The 17,622-nt window shown below is 42.7% G+C and overlaps 1 protein-coding gene across 2 annotated transcripts in view; it reads left to right on the forward strand.

Annotated features, from left to right (window-relative positions):
- The first annotated feature begins 274 nt into the window (after positions 1–274).
- Positions 275–17,622, forward strand: part of Kiaa0586 (KIAA0586 ortholog) — a 92,971-nt gene continuing 75,623 nt past the window's right edge. For both annotated transcript variants that reach the window (XR_007593787.1, XM_050153563.1), the window contains exons 1-7: positions 275–1,049; positions 2,633–2,706; positions 4,317–4,386; positions 7,124–7,193; positions 12,293–12,467; positions 13,713–13,934; positions 16,117–16,264. Coding sequence is in view for 1 of the 2 variants with exons in the window: in XM_050153563.1 (XP_050009520.1) it covers positions 851–1,049; positions 2,633–2,706; positions 4,317–4,386; positions 7,124–7,193; positions 12,293–12,467; positions 13,713–13,934; positions 16,117–16,264 (958 nt within the window). In the remaining variant the exon portion in view is untranslated. The remainder of the gene's footprint in view (positions 1,050–2,632; positions 2,707–4,316; positions 4,387–7,123; positions 7,194–12,292; positions 12,468–13,712; positions 13,935–16,116; positions 16,265–17,622) is intronic.

Here is a 17,622-nt window from a genome sequence, read left to right on the forward strand (position 1 = left end):
ACCCTAGATAAACAAAACGTGTTTATGGTCTGCTCGAGAGTTCTTCAGTCCTCGGGGAAGACCTGATATCGTATCCAAAAATAGACGCGATATGCTGCCTTTAAAATAAAAATAAAATCATATCTCTTTGAAGTCTTTTACGTTTGGGGAATTTGTTTCCACCCGGGCACCTACGGCAGAGCACCAGACTGCTCCAGGGCGCTCACTTCCGGTGGGAGGGTGGGATCTCTGCGCGCAGGCGTGCTGAGTCTCAAGGGCGGGTTTTGGGGGGCAGAGGGTGTTGACGCGCGGGCAACCGAATTTGTTGTCACCCGAAAAGACAGGGCTGCGTGTTTGCGGGCCGCGGTGGGCTAAATCGAGCTGTCCGAAATCGCGTCCGGACTCGTAGGAAGATAGCTACTCAGCTCGCACGAGGGTGATATTTCACAATCAGGATTTTATTTAACGTCCCCTGCGCGCTGTCTCGGCGCACATCTCAAGCCCGCCTCCGCGTCTGTTTGGGTTTTCTGCCGCAGCCCTGGGTGTCGGGGAGGGCTCAGCTAGTACGGCTTCCATAGTGTCTTCTCGTCTCTTGGTACAGTTCCTTTCAGATTTATTCCCTTGGTGTATTAACAGACTCGGCGAGGTTAATAGGTAAATAAGACATTCCTGTCATATTTAGTCTTGGGTTGCACGTCAAAATTGAAATTTACAGCTTTGTCTAAGCTAAGTTCACAATCATTTTTGGAATTCCGATATTCCTCACCCTTCCTTTTTCTTTAAAGAGGCGAAACTGTATCTTCAAATCTGTGAACCCAGAAGAAAGTCCCTCTGTTACGAGATCCACGGGACTTGTTTTGTGACTAGACATATGAAAAATTTTGAGTTTAGCCAGGAAAGGGGGAGAAGGGTTAAAATGCCAGCGAGGAGACTGCGAGAGGTGGTTTCCCCAAAACAAGGGGCCACCTTGGCTGTGCTGGAAGATGAGCTTCCCCGTGTTCCTCCAGCATTGTCTGCAAATAAACGTCTTGCTCTTGGAATGAGGACTGGCTCAAATGGAACGTTAAATGGTACGTGATTCCAAGCGTTGCCGTTTTCCAACCAGTTTATGTTTCCGTAAACTGTTAGACTTTGTTTTCATCTCTAGCTGGTGTTGTGTGAGCCCCCAAATTTAAAGGCGTGAGTGTTTACCTTCCCAAGTGTAAGATCCAAATCTGGTTTGTACGGGTGTTTGAAAAGTAACTTGGTTACTGGAGGAATAGCCAGACAGTCTACAAAATGTATGTAGAACGAATGAAACTTAAATATTTCCTGTTGTACTTCTTTGTGGTGTGGACTCTGCATCCCGTTCTTGTTCACACCCGTGATAGATGCAGCGAGCGTGGATAACCTGCTTAACATTTACCGAATGTTCTAGCTGCCTTTCGGGCCGTGCTATGCGACCTGACATAGGAGAAATGCATAACTCATTCTTTGGTGACTTATGTATTTACAGTTCAGCGGTGCTGTTTAGACCTGTGAGTTTAAGGATCATATTAATGAAGTCTGTACAAGAACAGCAATATACTCGATGTTTTTTTTTTTTTTTTGGTTTTTCGAGACAGGGTTTCTCTGTGGCTTTGGAGCCTGTCCTGGAACTAGCTCTGTAGACCAGGCTGGTCTCGAACTCACAGAGATCTGCCTGCCTCTGCCTCCTGAGTGCTGGGATTGAAGGCGTGCGCCACCACTGCCCGGCACTCGATGCTTTTTGGAGAGCCCCTATAGCTGGCCTTCTGTCAGGCCAGGTTTTTGTGTCTGTCTGGTGTTTTCATTTGTTTGTTTTGGAGATGGGGTATTACTGTAGAGGCCTGACTGGCTTCAAACTCACTGTAGACCAGGCTGGTCTGGAACTCACAGAAGAAATTCGCCTCCCAAATGGTGGGATTAAAGGCACGAAGTACTGTGCCTCGCTATATATGGGTTTGTTCGGGTGAATCACATATTTTTTTCCACGTTGAATAAATACCCTTTAGAATTTTCAGAAAAAGTATATTTTCAAGTGTGTGTGCGCACACACAGGAGTTCATGTGCCCATGGAGGCCAGAGTAGTTGGATCTACTTCGAGCTAGATTTATAGGCCAATAGTGGGCTATTAGAGGTATGAAACTTTAGTCCTCTGCAAGAGCAGCAAATATTCTTTTCTGCTTTGCCGCCTCTCCAGCCCTGGAACAAATTGTCAAGAGAGGGTCTCATTGTGTAACTCTGTAACCAGGCTAGCCTCAACACAGAAATTCACGTTAAAGTACCGCAATAAAAGGTGTTCAACCCCATGTCTGCTCCTACAACATTTTAGATCTCACCTACTTCATTGCTTTGACTGATCCTTATTTTCCTAAATATCAGCCGTAACGTCTTCCATTGTAATATATTTAAATGTATTTTCTCAGTTTCTTTTACAGGGAAGTGTTTTCACATTTGGTTTTTAAATTACTGCAGAGCTTTCAGTTCTTGTAGCATACCTGTCTGTACAGGTGCTGCAGGTCAGGTTGTGATTTAAAAGTCACTCAGATTGGACCTGTTGCTCCGTGCTAGAGCTCACGTGAGAGACGGAGGTCTCGGTCAGTGCGTGGTGAAAACAACAAAGCAACACTCACTGCTTTCTTTGTCTTCTTAGGCTCACTGGATTTAACTTCTGCCAGAAAACGTTCCCAGCTTCTGTCAGGAAATCCCACTGTATCCAGTAAAAGTGTAAGTAAAGGGATGCTAAGTCATAGTAAAACTTCAGCACTATTAAATTCTTAAATTATGTTTTGTTAACAACATATTTTATTTAGGTACTTTATATGAAGAGGTGTTTTGTTTTTCATTTGTTCGTTTTATTTTTATCACATTTTTATCTGTTTATTTTGTGTAGATATAGGTATGTGGACATGTATAAGTCATTTTTGTGTGTGGAAGTCAGAGAACAAATTTCAAGAGTTTATTCTCTCTTATCATGTGAGTCCCAGTAATCAAATTTGAGTCGTTAGGCTTGGCAGCAAGCGCCTTCCTCTGTTGAGCCAGCTTTCCAGCTCAAGACATTTTTTTTTTTGGATTTATTTATTTATTTATTTATTTATTTATTTATTTATTTATTTATTTATTTATTTTGAGGCAGGATTTCACTCTACCTTTGGAGCCTGTCCTGGAACTAGCTCTTGTAGACCAGGCTGGCCTTGAACTCACAGAGATCCACCTGCCTCTGCCTCCCGAGTGCTGTGCCTCCACTGCCACTGCCCAGCTTCCAGACATGCTTTTTGGACTGTATTTGAAGAGTAGAACATTAAATATATCTATTGTGATGCTAGTCTTATTGGTGCTTAGAAAATTAACACCTGTCAGGGTCTCTCTGTGGCTTTGGAGCCTGTCCTGGCACTAGCTCTGTAGACCAGGCTGGTCTCGAACTCACAGAGATCCGCCTGCCTCTGCCTCCCGAGTGCTGGGATTAAAGGCGTGTGCCACCATCGCCCGGCATTAAGTACTTTTTTAAATTAATTTTTTTTCCATTTTCCTGTGTGTGTTCATACGTGTGTGTAGGGGTCAAGGGTGTGTGTACATGTTATGGCTCGAGGTTGCTGTCAGGAAGCATCCTCCTTTGTCCTTCCACCTTAGTTCATTGAGGCAGAGTCTCTCATCCCAGAGCTCGCTGTCCACCTGCTCCTGGGGATCCCCGCCTCAGCCTCTGGTTCTGGGGCTCCAGGCTCTGGTCTTCCTGCTCGTGTTAGTAGTTAGTGCTCTAACTGCTGCGCCACGTCCCAGCCCTGTTTGTGTCCTTCCCGTTTATGCCTTGGCAGAGCAGCATGGAATCGACCTAGTGCCTTAAGAGTTCGCGTCCCACTTGGCACCGACCAGTCTTAGAGACGCCTTCTAGGATTGGACCCATGAGCAGAAAGCTGTTGGACAGTAGATGGGACCTACTTAGCAGAGCTTCCTAAGACAGATGAGCTCAGTGCCTGAAAGCTGGGTTAGTCAGCAGTGTTGTACTGTTGAACAGCCATGCTGTCTGCTCCCTCTGACTCATCCTGGAGTCAGGTTATCACTCTGAGCCGAAGCAACTGAGATGTTCAGATGTGGATTTGAATCAGAATCCTGTGCCATTTCTGTTTGCTTATTTTTTTCATTCACTATTCTGACATCTCATTGCTTGGTCATTGAGAAATCTCCAAGTGGCTTCAGGCTTACGCATCCTGTAGTGTTGGAGTGGAGTGAACAGAACGTGCAGACCTGCCTCGCTAAATGGTGGTAGTCAGAAGGCTGCCACTGTGACTTCGTGAGTGGTGACTGTAAAGCTCATTTAGTCCTCTCTTTTCTGCCCAAAGGACTTTCCTAAAGACGCTGTAGTTCCGAGGCTGCCTTTGAATAAAACAGAAGCGAACAGCACAGGAAAAGGTAAATTAATATAGTTGACTTTTACAACTGAATTAAAATATATTGACAGACTTTTGTTTTGTCGATTTTGAATGCGTAGTTCTGTGACATTAAGCACATCCATGTTTGTTCGACCGTCACCATCTCTCACCTCTGGAACTTTCTCCTCTCCCCAGCTGAGCTCTGTGTCCCTGAACTCCTCACATTTGCCTCTGAATTTGACCCCTCACGGACCTCATAGAAGTGGCATCGTACAGTCTTTAACCTTTGTGCCTGGCTTACTTGAGTTTGCACAGTGTGTTTACGCTTATCCATATTGTAGTTCGTGTCAGCATTTTCTTTGTAAGGATAGATTGGGTTTATTTTTTAAATTTAACCTAATGTATTTATTTTGTGTATTTGGGTCTTTTGCCTGCCTGTTTGTTTGTCTGTATACAATACTTATGCAGTGCCCAAAAGACCAAAAGAGGGGGTCAGAGTACCTGGGACTGAAGTTATAGAAGGTTGTGAGTCACCGTGTAGGTGCTGGGAATTGAACTCAGGTTCTCTGTAAGAGCAGCCAGTGCTCATAATTGCTGAACCATCTTTCCAGCCCAGAATTGGCTTATTTCTTTATTTTGTGTGAGGCACCGAATCCAGTGCCTCATGCACACTGGGAAAATCTACTTCTGTCTATATCCTGAGCTCCTGCTATTTTAATTTTAGTTTTTCTTTTCAAATTAGCTTACTAATTAAAATCTAAAATCCTTTAAAGGATTTGCACAGAAGTCTATTTTGCTATTTTGAACTCATTGCAAAGGTTTGGTATGGGATATTTATTTTTTGTTCTGTTTTTGAGACTGTGTCTTACTCTATAGCCCTGGCTAGCTTGGAACTCCCTATGTAGACTAGGCTGGCTTTGAATTTACAGATTCTGTTGAATAAAACTAATTTTTTATTTGCAAGTGGTTATCAGTCAAAGATAGCTTCTGAATTAGGCACAGGAGCGTGTGTCCACTCGTCCTCTCAGTACGGGGGGATCTGGCTGCTTCTCTGGCTTCTGAGTGCTGGAATTAAGGGAGGATGCCATGTAGAACTGTATGTAGGATACTTATGCATTCTGAATTCAAACTTCAAGTCATCTGTGATATGGTAGTAGATAAAAACATGCTTTGACAAGTTTGTTGTTTAGTTTTTTATTTGTGCTTTTGTCTCTCTGTGGGGGTGAGTACAGACACTCTCGTGCTCACAGAGTTCAACCTGTGTCTTAGACATACGTTATCCTTCTTATTTTCTCTTTACTTTTGAGGTTAGATCTCAATTTTTGAGATTATACTATATCTTTATCTTTCCCTCTGTCCTCCCTGCAACTCTCTCAGCTATCCTCCTTGCTCTCTTGCAGACAGAGGACAGCCTAAGAGTCAGTTCTTGTGCTGTGGGTGGTCCCATATATAGAAGTTGGGTCATGAGGTTTGTGCAGCAAGCATTTTACCCACTGAGCCATCCTGCTAGTCTTGAAAATTTTTACTTATTGACAAATTTTAAAGCAATTTGTTTTATTCTAAGTGGTATTTCCTTTAGAGTTAGAACAAATTCTGCTTTTGTCTCTGCTCATTTTTATTTTTATATATTTTCTAGTATTTAGGATCATGACTGTTACATTTTTGCTTAGTTATTTAATCTGTTCCTTACCTTTCTTGATAAATCCAGGACTGGAGAGATGACTCAGTGGTTGTGAGCATTGGCTGTTCTTCCAAAGGCCCTGGGTTTAATTCTCAGGGCCCACATGGCAGTTCACAACTGTCTGTAACTCCAGTTCAATAGATCCAACACTCTCACACAGATATACATGTAGTCAAAATACCAATACACATACAATAAAAATAAATCATTAAAATTGATAAATTCTATTACTAAATCCCTAAACATTTCTTTTACTTGGAAATGTTTTTTCTTTTTGTATATATGTGTGCATGCATACATGTTCGTGTGTACTTGTGTAGGGTCTTGTGTTTGTCTTTGCATGACTAGAGGCCAGAGTTGATGTCAAGTATCTGGCTCACTCTCTCCCTGTAATCTGTTAAGACGTGGTCTCTTATGATCCTGGAATTCACTAATTCAGCTCACCTGGCATTCTTTCTCTGTGCACGGGGATTAAAACACTGGAGTTTTTTTTATGTTGGTACTAGAGTTGAGATTCAGGTCCTCACACTTGTATAATGAGCAGGTTACCAATAGAGCTATCTCATCAGCCTTTTAATTTTTGTTTTGTTTTAGAGACAGGTTTTGCTGCATAGCCCTGGCTGGCCTAGAACTTGCTATGGTAGATAGGCTAGCCTCAGACTTGGGGAATTTCATGCCTCTGCATTCTGAGAGTGCTAGACGTGAGCAGCAAATTGCATTTCTTTCTTCTTTCCTTCTTTCCTTTCGTTCTTTCTTTTTCTTTTTGTTTTGTTGTTGTTATTGTTTTGTTTTTTGTTTTTTGAGACAGGGTTTCTCTTTGTAACAGCCCTGGCTGTCCTGGTACTAGCTCTTATAGACCAGGCTGGCACCAAACTCACAGGGATCTTCCTGCCTCTGCCTCCCGAGTAGTGGTATTAAAGGTGTGTGCCACCACTGCCCGGCTCTTTCTTTTTTAGAAGAGTACCAGGGATCGAACCTATGACCTCATACATACTAAGCAAGTGTTCTGCCACTGAACTTACATCCTTAGCCCTCAATCTTGGCTTTTTTTTTTTTTCCAGAATCTGAAATAAATCTTTGTGTCTTGATTTTTCAGCCAATGACATCTTTATTTCGCAGTACGCCATGGGACAGAAAGATGCTTTGAGAACTGCTCTAAAGCAAAAGTAAGTTTTGTTTACTGACACACTCGTAAGTCTGAAGGAAACTGCTTTAGCCTATGTTAAGAGATGAGAACACAGCAGTGTTTTAAGATTCACCTTAACGACGTCCAGGGGTAGGGATGTAGCTCACTTATCGGTGCAGCCCTTGCCAACATGCATGGGCTAGGAGTGCGAATGTAGCTGGATAACAGCGAATTCTAGTGCAGCTCCAACTCTGCCTTCTTTCTTGCTGCTCACTCTGATAATTTCAAAGCTCAACGTATCTAGTGATGGACGCAGACGCAGGCATGAGTGGCTATTGCTGGGATAGGAAAGAGCAGGGCATTCAGTGGATTATTGCGTCGAGCAGCTATGTAAACCATGCAGCAACTCAGGGAAAGGGAGAGATCGACAGGTGTACAAAGACAGGTGTGTTGAAAAGGCAGCGACCATGTTGTATCCGAAGAAGAAAGTAGTGAATTGGGTAGAAGGCTGAGAGTACAGAGCGGAAAGCTCGCAATTAGTTGTGGGCCTCGTGGTTTTGTGTCTTCAAGAAGAGCCTTGTGAGTCCACATAGACATTGTTTGCTGCGTAATAGCAATGTGTTGTAAAGTAGGGCAGCTAGAAGAATGGGGTTTATGAGGTGAGGGCCCAGGCTAATCTGAGGAAACTGAAGTACCATGAGGAAAGCTGTGGAAGTTGAACCCTTAATTAGCTCTCTTTGTCCTTCATCAAACCTTTGGCTTGAACTTGAGTTTCGTTACGTGAAATTAAGAAATAAGGATAGATGATCTTAAATAAGATCCCCCATCTCCCCATTCTATCTATGGCAGCTGTCATGTAATTATGATGAAATAATTGAGAAAACTTGGCGACTCAGTAGGGTCTGATAGGTCAGCAGATGGAGGACCTGGAGGAATTCACACGTTTGAGGTGCTCAGGGAACAACTGCTCTTAGTTGTGAAGCGGCATCAAAGAGCAGTAAGTACAAGAACACCGTGCTGTGCTCAGAAGGAAGCTGGGGAGGCCCAGTGCTGTTCGTGGGCATTCCTCCTGACACCACGTAGACTCACGTGGGATTTCTAGGTTCTGTCTGTGTCCTTTAACCACTCGCTGAGTCTAAACAGAGAGTGCAGTGGACCAACTTTAAAAGAGAAAAGAAGTCAGATGTATTTCTGGGATTGCATATCTGTCTGCTGTGTTCCTTTTCTGTGGTAAGGGATTGAATTCAAGGTGTTGCACATGCTAGGATCAGCTACTAAGACATGCCCGTCCTGCTGTACTCTTGTGATGCACACCACCTAATGGTGTGTTTGGTGGCCATTAAATCGGCTAGGTGACATTTATTGACGAATCTAGAATTTAGAAACTTTTATAGAGCATGACGACTACAGCGAATATTAGCTACTGAGAAAGTGTTCACCCCATAGAATAGGTAGTTATGTAAGGTAATGGATATATTGATTAGCTTGATAGTGCTATTTTTACACTGTATATATGTATCAAAAAATCACATTATATACTGCACATACATAATTTAAATTTGTCGATAGTACTTCAGTCAGTCTGTGAAAAATAGTAGTATGTATCATTAATGTTATAATTTTTTGCTTTTCTGGCCTTTTATTTTTGTTTTTGAGGTTGTATTTTAATTTAAACATTTCTCTCTTCCCTTCAAATCTCCCACATAACCCTCCTCATGCTTCTCCAAATTCATGGTCTCTTTTTTCATCAGTCGTTATTGTATGCAGCGTTGTATTTGCATATACACATAACTTCCCAGATAAAACCTGATGAGTCCATATGTTACTTGTAGTCTCTTTTCAGGGCTGACCACTTGGCACTGGTGAACCAGTTGGTGTGATCTTCCCAGGAAGAGCCACCTCTCCCGGCTTTACTCAGTTGACGGTGGTTCTTTGTGTAGGGCTGAGGCCCCTTGGGCTTTTCTGAATGCAATTTGGCATGTTCATTGGTCTCCTCCTTGTTCAGCTAATGTTTGGGTGATCATGTTGGTGAGACTTTATGGGTGTAGCTTTTGTTATTACTAGGAGACAGAATGTCACAGCAAAGTCTCCGACCCTCTGGCTCTTACAGTCTGTCTGCTCCCTCTTGCACAGTCTTCCCTGAGCTTTAGAGTTTTGTAGTTGTATCCATTAGGACTGACCCCACAACTCTGCATTTTTATTGGTTGTGGTTTTCTGTAGTGGTCTCCATCCATTGCAAAGGAAAGTTTCCTTGATGGAGGCGAATACTACACTTCTTTGTGGGTATAAGGACAAATGTCTGTTTATTCTTAGGGATCATACTGGTTTAGTAAATTATTGGTTGTAAATTCTCCTCCAGTAACCATGATCTCACTAGTACTGATTAGTTAGATTGATTTCTAGTACCAGACAGGATTCCCTTTTGTTAGCAAGTCCTAAGTCCTCTGAGAGAGCTAGGTTGCCAGCAGGATATGTGTGCACTGTGCACCTGTAAGGCTATCTTGCCATGCTGGTTGTTGATATGGATATGACAGGATATATGTGCACTGTGCACCTGTAAGGCTATCTTGCCATGCTGGTTGTCGATATGGATATGACAGGATATATGTGCACTGTGCACCTGTAAGGTTATCTTGCCGTGCTGGTTCTTGGTATGGTTATGGTGTCACAACTGCGCGGGACTGTTGGTCACCTCCCTCCTTTGGAAGCTACTGTGTCACCTCCTGGTACCATGAAAGTTAGACCTCAGGGAAGAGACATTAAGGTCAGCTTCATCTCAGGGCTTCTGATAAACATAGTGTCTTGAACAGTAGGGATTCTCCTTGCCCCATTCGGGGGCTAACCAAGGGTAAAAGCAATAGGCTGTGTGTCATGGAAATCTCTTAGATAGCATTGGTAATAGTGGCCAGCAACGGAAAAGATGGCTTCTCAGGTCTGGTGTTGTGTTTTTTTTTTTTTTTTTTTTCCCATGGTCTTTGGTTTTTAGAGGGAGTGTTGTTAGCCCAAATAAAGTTCATTAAAGCTATATATTATATTTGTACACTGAATTACCTGCATTACAGTTTTTTTTACGGCAGATAGTTAAAGTGTTATCCCTTGTGCCTTTTCAGCCATCCATATTGTTATTTCCCCCTCCCTCCTCCTCTGTATTCACCTCCCTCCTCCTCCCTACGGAGCCCCACCTTTTTGTTTCCCCATCCTTTACTCTCTCCTCCACCTGCTTCTGTGCTTCCCTTCCTCCCGCTCTCTAGGAACCCCTCCCCCCATTCCTCATACCAGATTATTTGTACTCTGCTTCCCTCTTACTCCATCCCTGCCTCTTCTGTACCCAACTTCCTTCTCTTCCCTAAGGGGTGGGCGCGGTCTCCCTTTCCCTGATAGGTTACTCTCCCCTGCCATTCCCCTCTCCTTTGCTTTCCAAACCACCTGTTGTAGCAGTGGTCCTATTTTATTTTCCTGGTTTTTGTAGTTACTACTGGCTATATATTCACAACTGAAGATTTAGGGCTAGGGGCCTCCAATTAGAGAGAATGTGCGACATTTGTCGTCTTTTGTTGCCTCACTATGATCTTTTCTTGTTCTATCCATTTACCTGCAAAGTTTATGAATTCACTCTGTTGACCAGGCTGGCCTTGAACTCATAGAGATCCACCTGTGTCTGCCTTCCAAGTGCCAGGATTAAGGGCCTATGACACCACTGCCTGACTTTGCAGGCCATTCTTATTTGAGCCACCACACTTTCCTAACTTGGGAGAAGTTTTCTTCTAGATTTTGTTGAAGTTCTGGTTTGGGTTGTTGATTTTTAGTTTCTTCTTTCTCATCTGTACTTGTAATTAGAAGGTTTGGTGTTTCTCAGAGTTCTACATTTCCTCTGTGTTGTTAAGTCGGAAGCATGGCCCCAATCCCTGACCTGGGAGTTATATTGCTCTGGACTTCAAATCCCAGGATGCCAGGTCCTGGCCCCCCAGGACTCCCACAGGGTATTTAAGTGGCCTCCTAGAGGAGAAACACGTGGTCTGCATGGGCTCCCTGAGAGCTTTATTCTTAATAAAACGATGAGCACTTTGATTTGGTTTGATTTGACGTAATTGGATTTCTTGCACCAACAGAGCTGCTCTTATTCCTAACATGTGTGTGTGTGTGCTTTGTTTTTTGTTTTTTTTTTTTTTCAGGACAGAGTGTCTTCTGTATAACAGTTCTGACTGTTCTAGAACTCATTTTGTAGACCAGAATGACCTCGAACTCACAGAGATCCACCTGTCCCTGCCTCCCGAGTGCTGGGATTAAAGGCATGCGCCATCACTGCCCGGCTAAACTCCTTGAATGTCTTGATGCAGTTTATGATTGCTCTTGTAAATTCAGTGTCCTGCTGTTGTCTAGGTCATTCGCGTTGGCAAGCCTTTTTATAGGACTGGTAGGTTTGGGAGAGAACTGACTTGGTATTTCATATTGTTGGTATTCTTTCAACGAGATCTGGGCATGTGGGCTTTCTTTAAGTTCTTTTTAAATTTGCTATGGATGGATCAGGGTGGGAGAGAAGAGAGAATGTGGGAATGGGTTGGAAGTGACTTGGGTGGAATACAGTACAGTGGGCAGAGGGGACTGGGTTGCCTAAGATGTTTCCTGTTCTAAGACGGGAGTGTGGGGGTCTGAGTGGAAAGGTTGGAGATGACATGAAGTCTGTAGCCAGGTGTTTCTGTGTCCGGCGCAGATGGTTGTGAGCCCCCATGTGGTGGTGCTAGGAGTTGAAACTGGGTCTTTGGAAGAACTGTGGAGGCTACTCACTGGTCCTTGATTTAAAAAAAGAAATCAAGAAAATGGAGCTGGAGAGATGGCTCGGTGGCTAAGAATGCTTGCTGCACTTGCAGAAGACTGAGTTTGGTTCATACCCACATCAGGCAACTCAATCTTCCACAGTGCAAGTTCCAGGGGCGTTTGATGGCTCCGGCTTTCAGAGGCCCTTGACTCACATGTACATACACATCTTCTCCAACAGACACTGCACCTGACTGCAAATAAACATTTAAAAGAAAAATCATGAACCTACTTTTGGGAGATTACCAGGCTATGACAAGTCAGCATTTCTTCAAATGACTCAATGTAGGTTCCTGAAAAACTTCTGTTTCTTTGTATTTAAAGAGCTCAGAGCATGCCTGTTTTTAAAGAGGTGAAAGTACATCTTTTAGAAGACTCGAATACAGAAAAGAATACTGTTGCTCAGGAGACTGAAACTTCACCCAATAGGATTGATTCCGCTACAACTGTGGCTGCGGCAACAGCTGCTGCCATTGCCACAGCAGCTCCTTTGATAAAGGTACTCCCCGCCCCCCCCCCCCCATCCCTGGACACCAAGATACACGGTTGTTTGTTCAGAATTGACTCAGATGGTTGTATCTGACGGTAGACTTAGGGACATTCTAGTTGGTCCCACTTTGAAAGACTGTTGTATTTGTGGTTATGAATTATTTCTCAATCTGTGAAAATTACCTCCTTGTGAATGTGTTGGCTTCAGAAACCAAGCCTTTTTGTTGTAGCACTGAAAGTCCGCTTTCTGGGTGCTCCTTCTCTGAGAATCAAGCCTAGGGCCCTTATGCAATGATAGGCAATTGTTGTCCACTGAGCTGTACTAATAGACCTGTTGTCCTGAATGAACCATAGAATTATATATGATCTCATCATATCATATGTGACAAGCCTGTCAGTTTGTAATGGGGAAATGAAATAGGTCAAGATAGGTATAACATTTTAGAGCTAATGGACAACAGAGTCAAGACTCAGGTTCAAAGCTGTTGGCCTACCCCAGCCTTATATTAGAGAACTATTGAAAGCTATTCTGGTGTTTGTTAGTTTGTTTTAGACAGTTTTGTGTATCCCAGGCTGATCTTTGCTTTGCCATGTCTGATCTCCTCCACCCTTCAAGTTCTGGCATTACAGATGTGCACCATCACACCTGGTGTATACAGTGCTAGTGATGGAACCAAAGCTTCAGGCATGTTAGGCAAGCACAGTCGCTGAGTTGCATCCCTACATTGTTTTTTGAGACAGGATCTTCCTATCTGGACTTGAACTTGAGATCCTTCTGTGATCATAGGACATGCATTGCACAGCTTGGGTCTGGAAACCTGGTTTAAGGACAGGCACATAGACAGACAGAAAAGCTGAGGGTCAGGTGGGGTGTGTGCATTGTGGGACCTCAGCATGTCAACTCTACACAGCACAGGAGGAGGGGTTAGCTCGTCTCAGTAGCGGGTATTTGTAGGACCGCAGTTTCAGACTGTGAACATCGGGAGGAGGACACCACATTTGCTAGTCTTTTGTTTTTCAAGATAGGGTTTCTCTACAAAGCTCTGGTTGTTTTGTAACTTACTCTGTAGACCAGGCTGCTTCATTTTTGCCTTTTAATTTTGTGACTCTAAAAACAAAGATCACGAGAAGTTCTGAGTTAAGGCTCAGGTTTAACACTGTCTCGGTACAATTACTGTAGATAACCTTTTCAGGACTTGAACACATCTCTTAGGTCTTTCTATAATGAGAAACTCTATTGATACTTTTGTTTTAGGTACAGAGTGACTTGGAAGCAAAGGTTAATTCTGTTGCAGAATTACTTAATAAGTTACAGGAGACCGATAAACAATTACAGCGTGTGGCAGAGCACCAAACAAGCATTCAGAATAAGCAAGAAAAATTACATTGTCATGATCATGAGAAGCAACTGAATGTGTTTATGGAGCAGCACATCAGACACCTTGAAAAATTACAGCAACAACAAATAGATATTCAGGTATCTATGATGAAGCCAGTGCATGTTCCACAATCCTTTAGTTCTTCCATCTCTAAGTTAGTATCAACTGATAGTTGTAATAGCTGACTAGGTCATGACAGTCTAATTTCTTAAATCATGGGTTGCTTGCTCATCCGTCTTTACTGCATGTGGATGCTTCGTGTGTTCTAGGTTGTTTGTCATTGGTGCTGCGAGACTTCTCCTTATAGTTGGCTTTTCTTCCTTTTGCAGTATCGGATGTATGTATTTATGTGTTCGTGTGGAAGCCAGAGGTCAACGTTGATGTCTTCTTAGTCACCCTCTGCCTTCTTTTTTGAGACAGTCTCAAATCCCGAGCTCCCCCATTTGGTTGGAGCGGATGGTCAGCAAGCTCCCGGGGTGCCCCTGTCTGCGCCCTTCCCTCCCGGCACTGAGTCTGCAGCCCTGACCACTGTGCCCAGCCCTTCACATGGGGCTAGGACCCTGAACTCAGGTCCTCGTGCTTGCAAGGCAAACCCTTTGCCCACTGAGCCATCTCCCCAGCCCAGTAGCCTTATTTTCAAGGCAGTGATTGTTTACAGCAGCAGTTCCTAGCTTGCGAGTGTGCATTGGAGTCACTTGGAGAACTTGATAAAAATCACAGCTATTTGGACATCTGGGGATTCTGGGAGAGCAGATCTGTGGTGCTGCTTGGGGCTTGTTGAAAGCTTCCTCATGGTTCTGATGCTCCCGACAACGAAACTAACTACTGTGTGTATTTGTTTTTGAATTTAATTTATTAAAAGAATAAATATCTCAATGCCTTTTGAATATGTAAAAAAAGGTATTGTAAAAAAAAGAACTATCTTTATAAATAGCTATTATTTATTTTGGTTCCAAGTTTTAGAACACTACTCTCAAAACATTTTTAAAACAGGAATTTATAACCATTGTACATTTACATTTCCTTTTATATGTTCATTTATGTGTTGCATGTGTGTATTCATGTTTGTATGTGTGAGGGCACATGTGTGGGTTTATGTGCATGTAGGTGTGTGAGTGTGCGTGCATGTGTGTGTGCATGTTCATGTGGGTGTACTTGTGTGGGGGTGTATGTGCATGTGAGTATGTGAGTGTGCGTGCCTGTGTACATGTGCGGTTGTGTGTGCATGCGCAGAGGTTGATACTGGGGATGATCCTCAGTCTTCCTCCTGATCCTTTAAGGCGTGGTCTCACAAATGAAACTCGGAGCTCATTGATATAACTGGTCTTTTTAGCCACGCTGTTCTGGGGACCTCTTGTTTCTGCCTTTTAGGTGGTAATCCAAACACTTGTCCTCATGCGTGTAGGGAAGCGCTAACCACGGAACCATCTCCCCAGCCTTACATTTCTTTTTAATTGCACAATTTTCAAGTTTTAATAATTATATTAAAATGTAACACTCGGAAGAATGTACAGAAGTAAGTTTATTCTATTAATATATTGTCACAAAGTACACACTTAAATGCTTCTGTTTTGAGGATTTTTATTTGTTTCTATATTCCCATTATTCAAGACTTAGCCAGCCTGCTTCCCCGCGTGTGGACTGAGTGTGTAGTACATTGGCTGCTGGGCGCCGGGTGACTCAGCCTGCTGGTCCCTTTTCTGTGAACTGCTTTACCTCTCTGCACCTCGACCTTTTTGCTTAAAAACAGTTTTTCCCTCTCATCAAAAAAGAAAAAGGCATTCATTTTTTGTTGTTGTTTTTTCTGATTTTTTAAGACAGTCTCAACTATATAGTACTGTCTGGCCTTGAACGTCCTCTGTCTGTCTCCGTAGCTTGCAATTCTAGATAAAGTTGAAGTCTTGATGGCCTATGAGGTACATAAACGCCTAATGAAGCTAAGTAATTGAGGCTATCCCCATCTGCTCTATTTAGAGGGATCTCAGTACACTTTTATGAGTTCTATAAAACTGAATAATTTAGTATTTTAATACTAAGAAACTTTCTTCTGAAATCAGCTTTATTTGTTAAAATATACATTTCACATATATCTTAAAGTTTATTTTTATTTCTAATGTTTTAGTGTTATGCCTGCACATATGTAAGTGTACCACATTTTCATTGTATATTAAATATAATCAATTTTCAATTCTAATAAATTTCAATCTATCTTGTCACTTGATATCATCAAATTATATGTAACATAATTTGAGATCAATAAAACAATTGTCTTTCTTCTAGACCCAGTTTATTGGCGCTGCACTCAGGGCTAATAGTCAACCTGTTGGCACACCCCCTTCCAGAGCAGTGGAAAAGCCCTCTGGGAAGCCAGGCCAGCCTCATCCTGGGAGCAGTGCTTCTTCACAGAACACATTTGTCTGTAAACAAGGTGAAATACTTGTTTCTTGTGACTAAAATGTGCCAGCTGTGAATGTTCGTCATTTGTAGAAGGTGAAAATTTACTAATAAAGTGGTAGGACACTTTCTTTGGTATAACTTATTTTTGGAAGTCTTGGTTTTATATCTTTTTTTGACTCAAAGAAATTTGAACTTATTTCAAAGGTTGTTTAAATTATGAATCATAATACTTCCTTATTTATGGTTCTAATTGATCACTGGAAAAATCATCAGATTTTTAGAAAATTAGAAAAAAATATCTACTTATTTCTGGGTGGTGGTGATGTATGTCTTTAATCCCAGCACTCAGGAGGCAGACGCAGGCGGATCTCTGGGAGTTCAAGGCCAGCCTGGTCTACAGAGTGAGCACCAGGACAGCCAGAGCTGTTACACAGAGAAGCCCTGTCAAAAAACAAACAACCCCCCCCCCCCAAAATAGATAAATAATAGAAAAAAATCACTTATTTAGAATCTGGAGTGCTTGTAATAATTCTCTCGTCCTCTGAGAAGCTGTGTATTTACTGATTTTCTTGATTTTGTCAGATGAGCACAGTTAAACACTGTGGACCCTTACCCACTCTGGTGGTGGGCAGTTAGGTGGTTCTCTAAGTGATCTTGTTCTTGAATCAGGGTTTAATATTGTAGCGCGGACTGGCTTGAGTTGGTGGTGCTCCTCCTGCCTGAGCCTCACAAGTGCTGGCACCACTGGAGTGTGCCAGCATGCTGGGGTAGCATTTTCTTTCTTAATCTTACTTCTTTAGGGTAAATTCCTAAGAGTGAGATTATTAGGTCAAAAGATATTGCCAGATACTTTTTTAGTTTTTATTGCCATTGAAAGTGTCTATTGGGGCCAGAGCTATGGCTAGGTGATTAAGAGCACTGGCCACTCTTAGAAGACTCAGGTTCATTTCAGAGCAATGATGTGGGTGCTTGTAACTGTTCCAGTTCCAGGGATCCAGTGCCCTCTTCTGGTATCCACAGGTATTGCAAGCTTGTGATGCACAGCCATACATTATCCCAAACATCAATACACATTAAGAAAAAGATTACACACACACACACACACACACCACCTCCTGCTCTTGCAGAGGACCAAGTTCAACTCCCAGCACCCACATGGTGGCTCACATCTATTCCTAGCTTCAGTACTAGGAGACCCGCTGCTCTTTTCTGGCCCTTACAGGTACCAGGCCACACACACAGTGTACTTACAGGCTAAACACTCATACACAAATAGGATAAGTATTTTTTTGAAAAATGTCTAACGATGCCATTTTCACCACAGCTTTGACAATACTCATGTATATTATTACACCAGTTCTTAATTTACTAGCTTTATCTATAAAACAT

Source organism: Alexandromys fortis, unplaced genomic scaffold (genome assembly GCF_014885135.2).
Source record: "Alexandromys fortis isolate MF-2015 unplaced genomic scaffold, M_Fortis_MF-2015_v1.1 scaffold_82, whole genome shotgun sequence".
Classification (NCBI taxonomy): domain Eukaryota; kingdom Metazoa; phylum Chordata; class Mammalia; order Rodentia; family Cricetidae; genus Alexandromys; species Alexandromys fortis.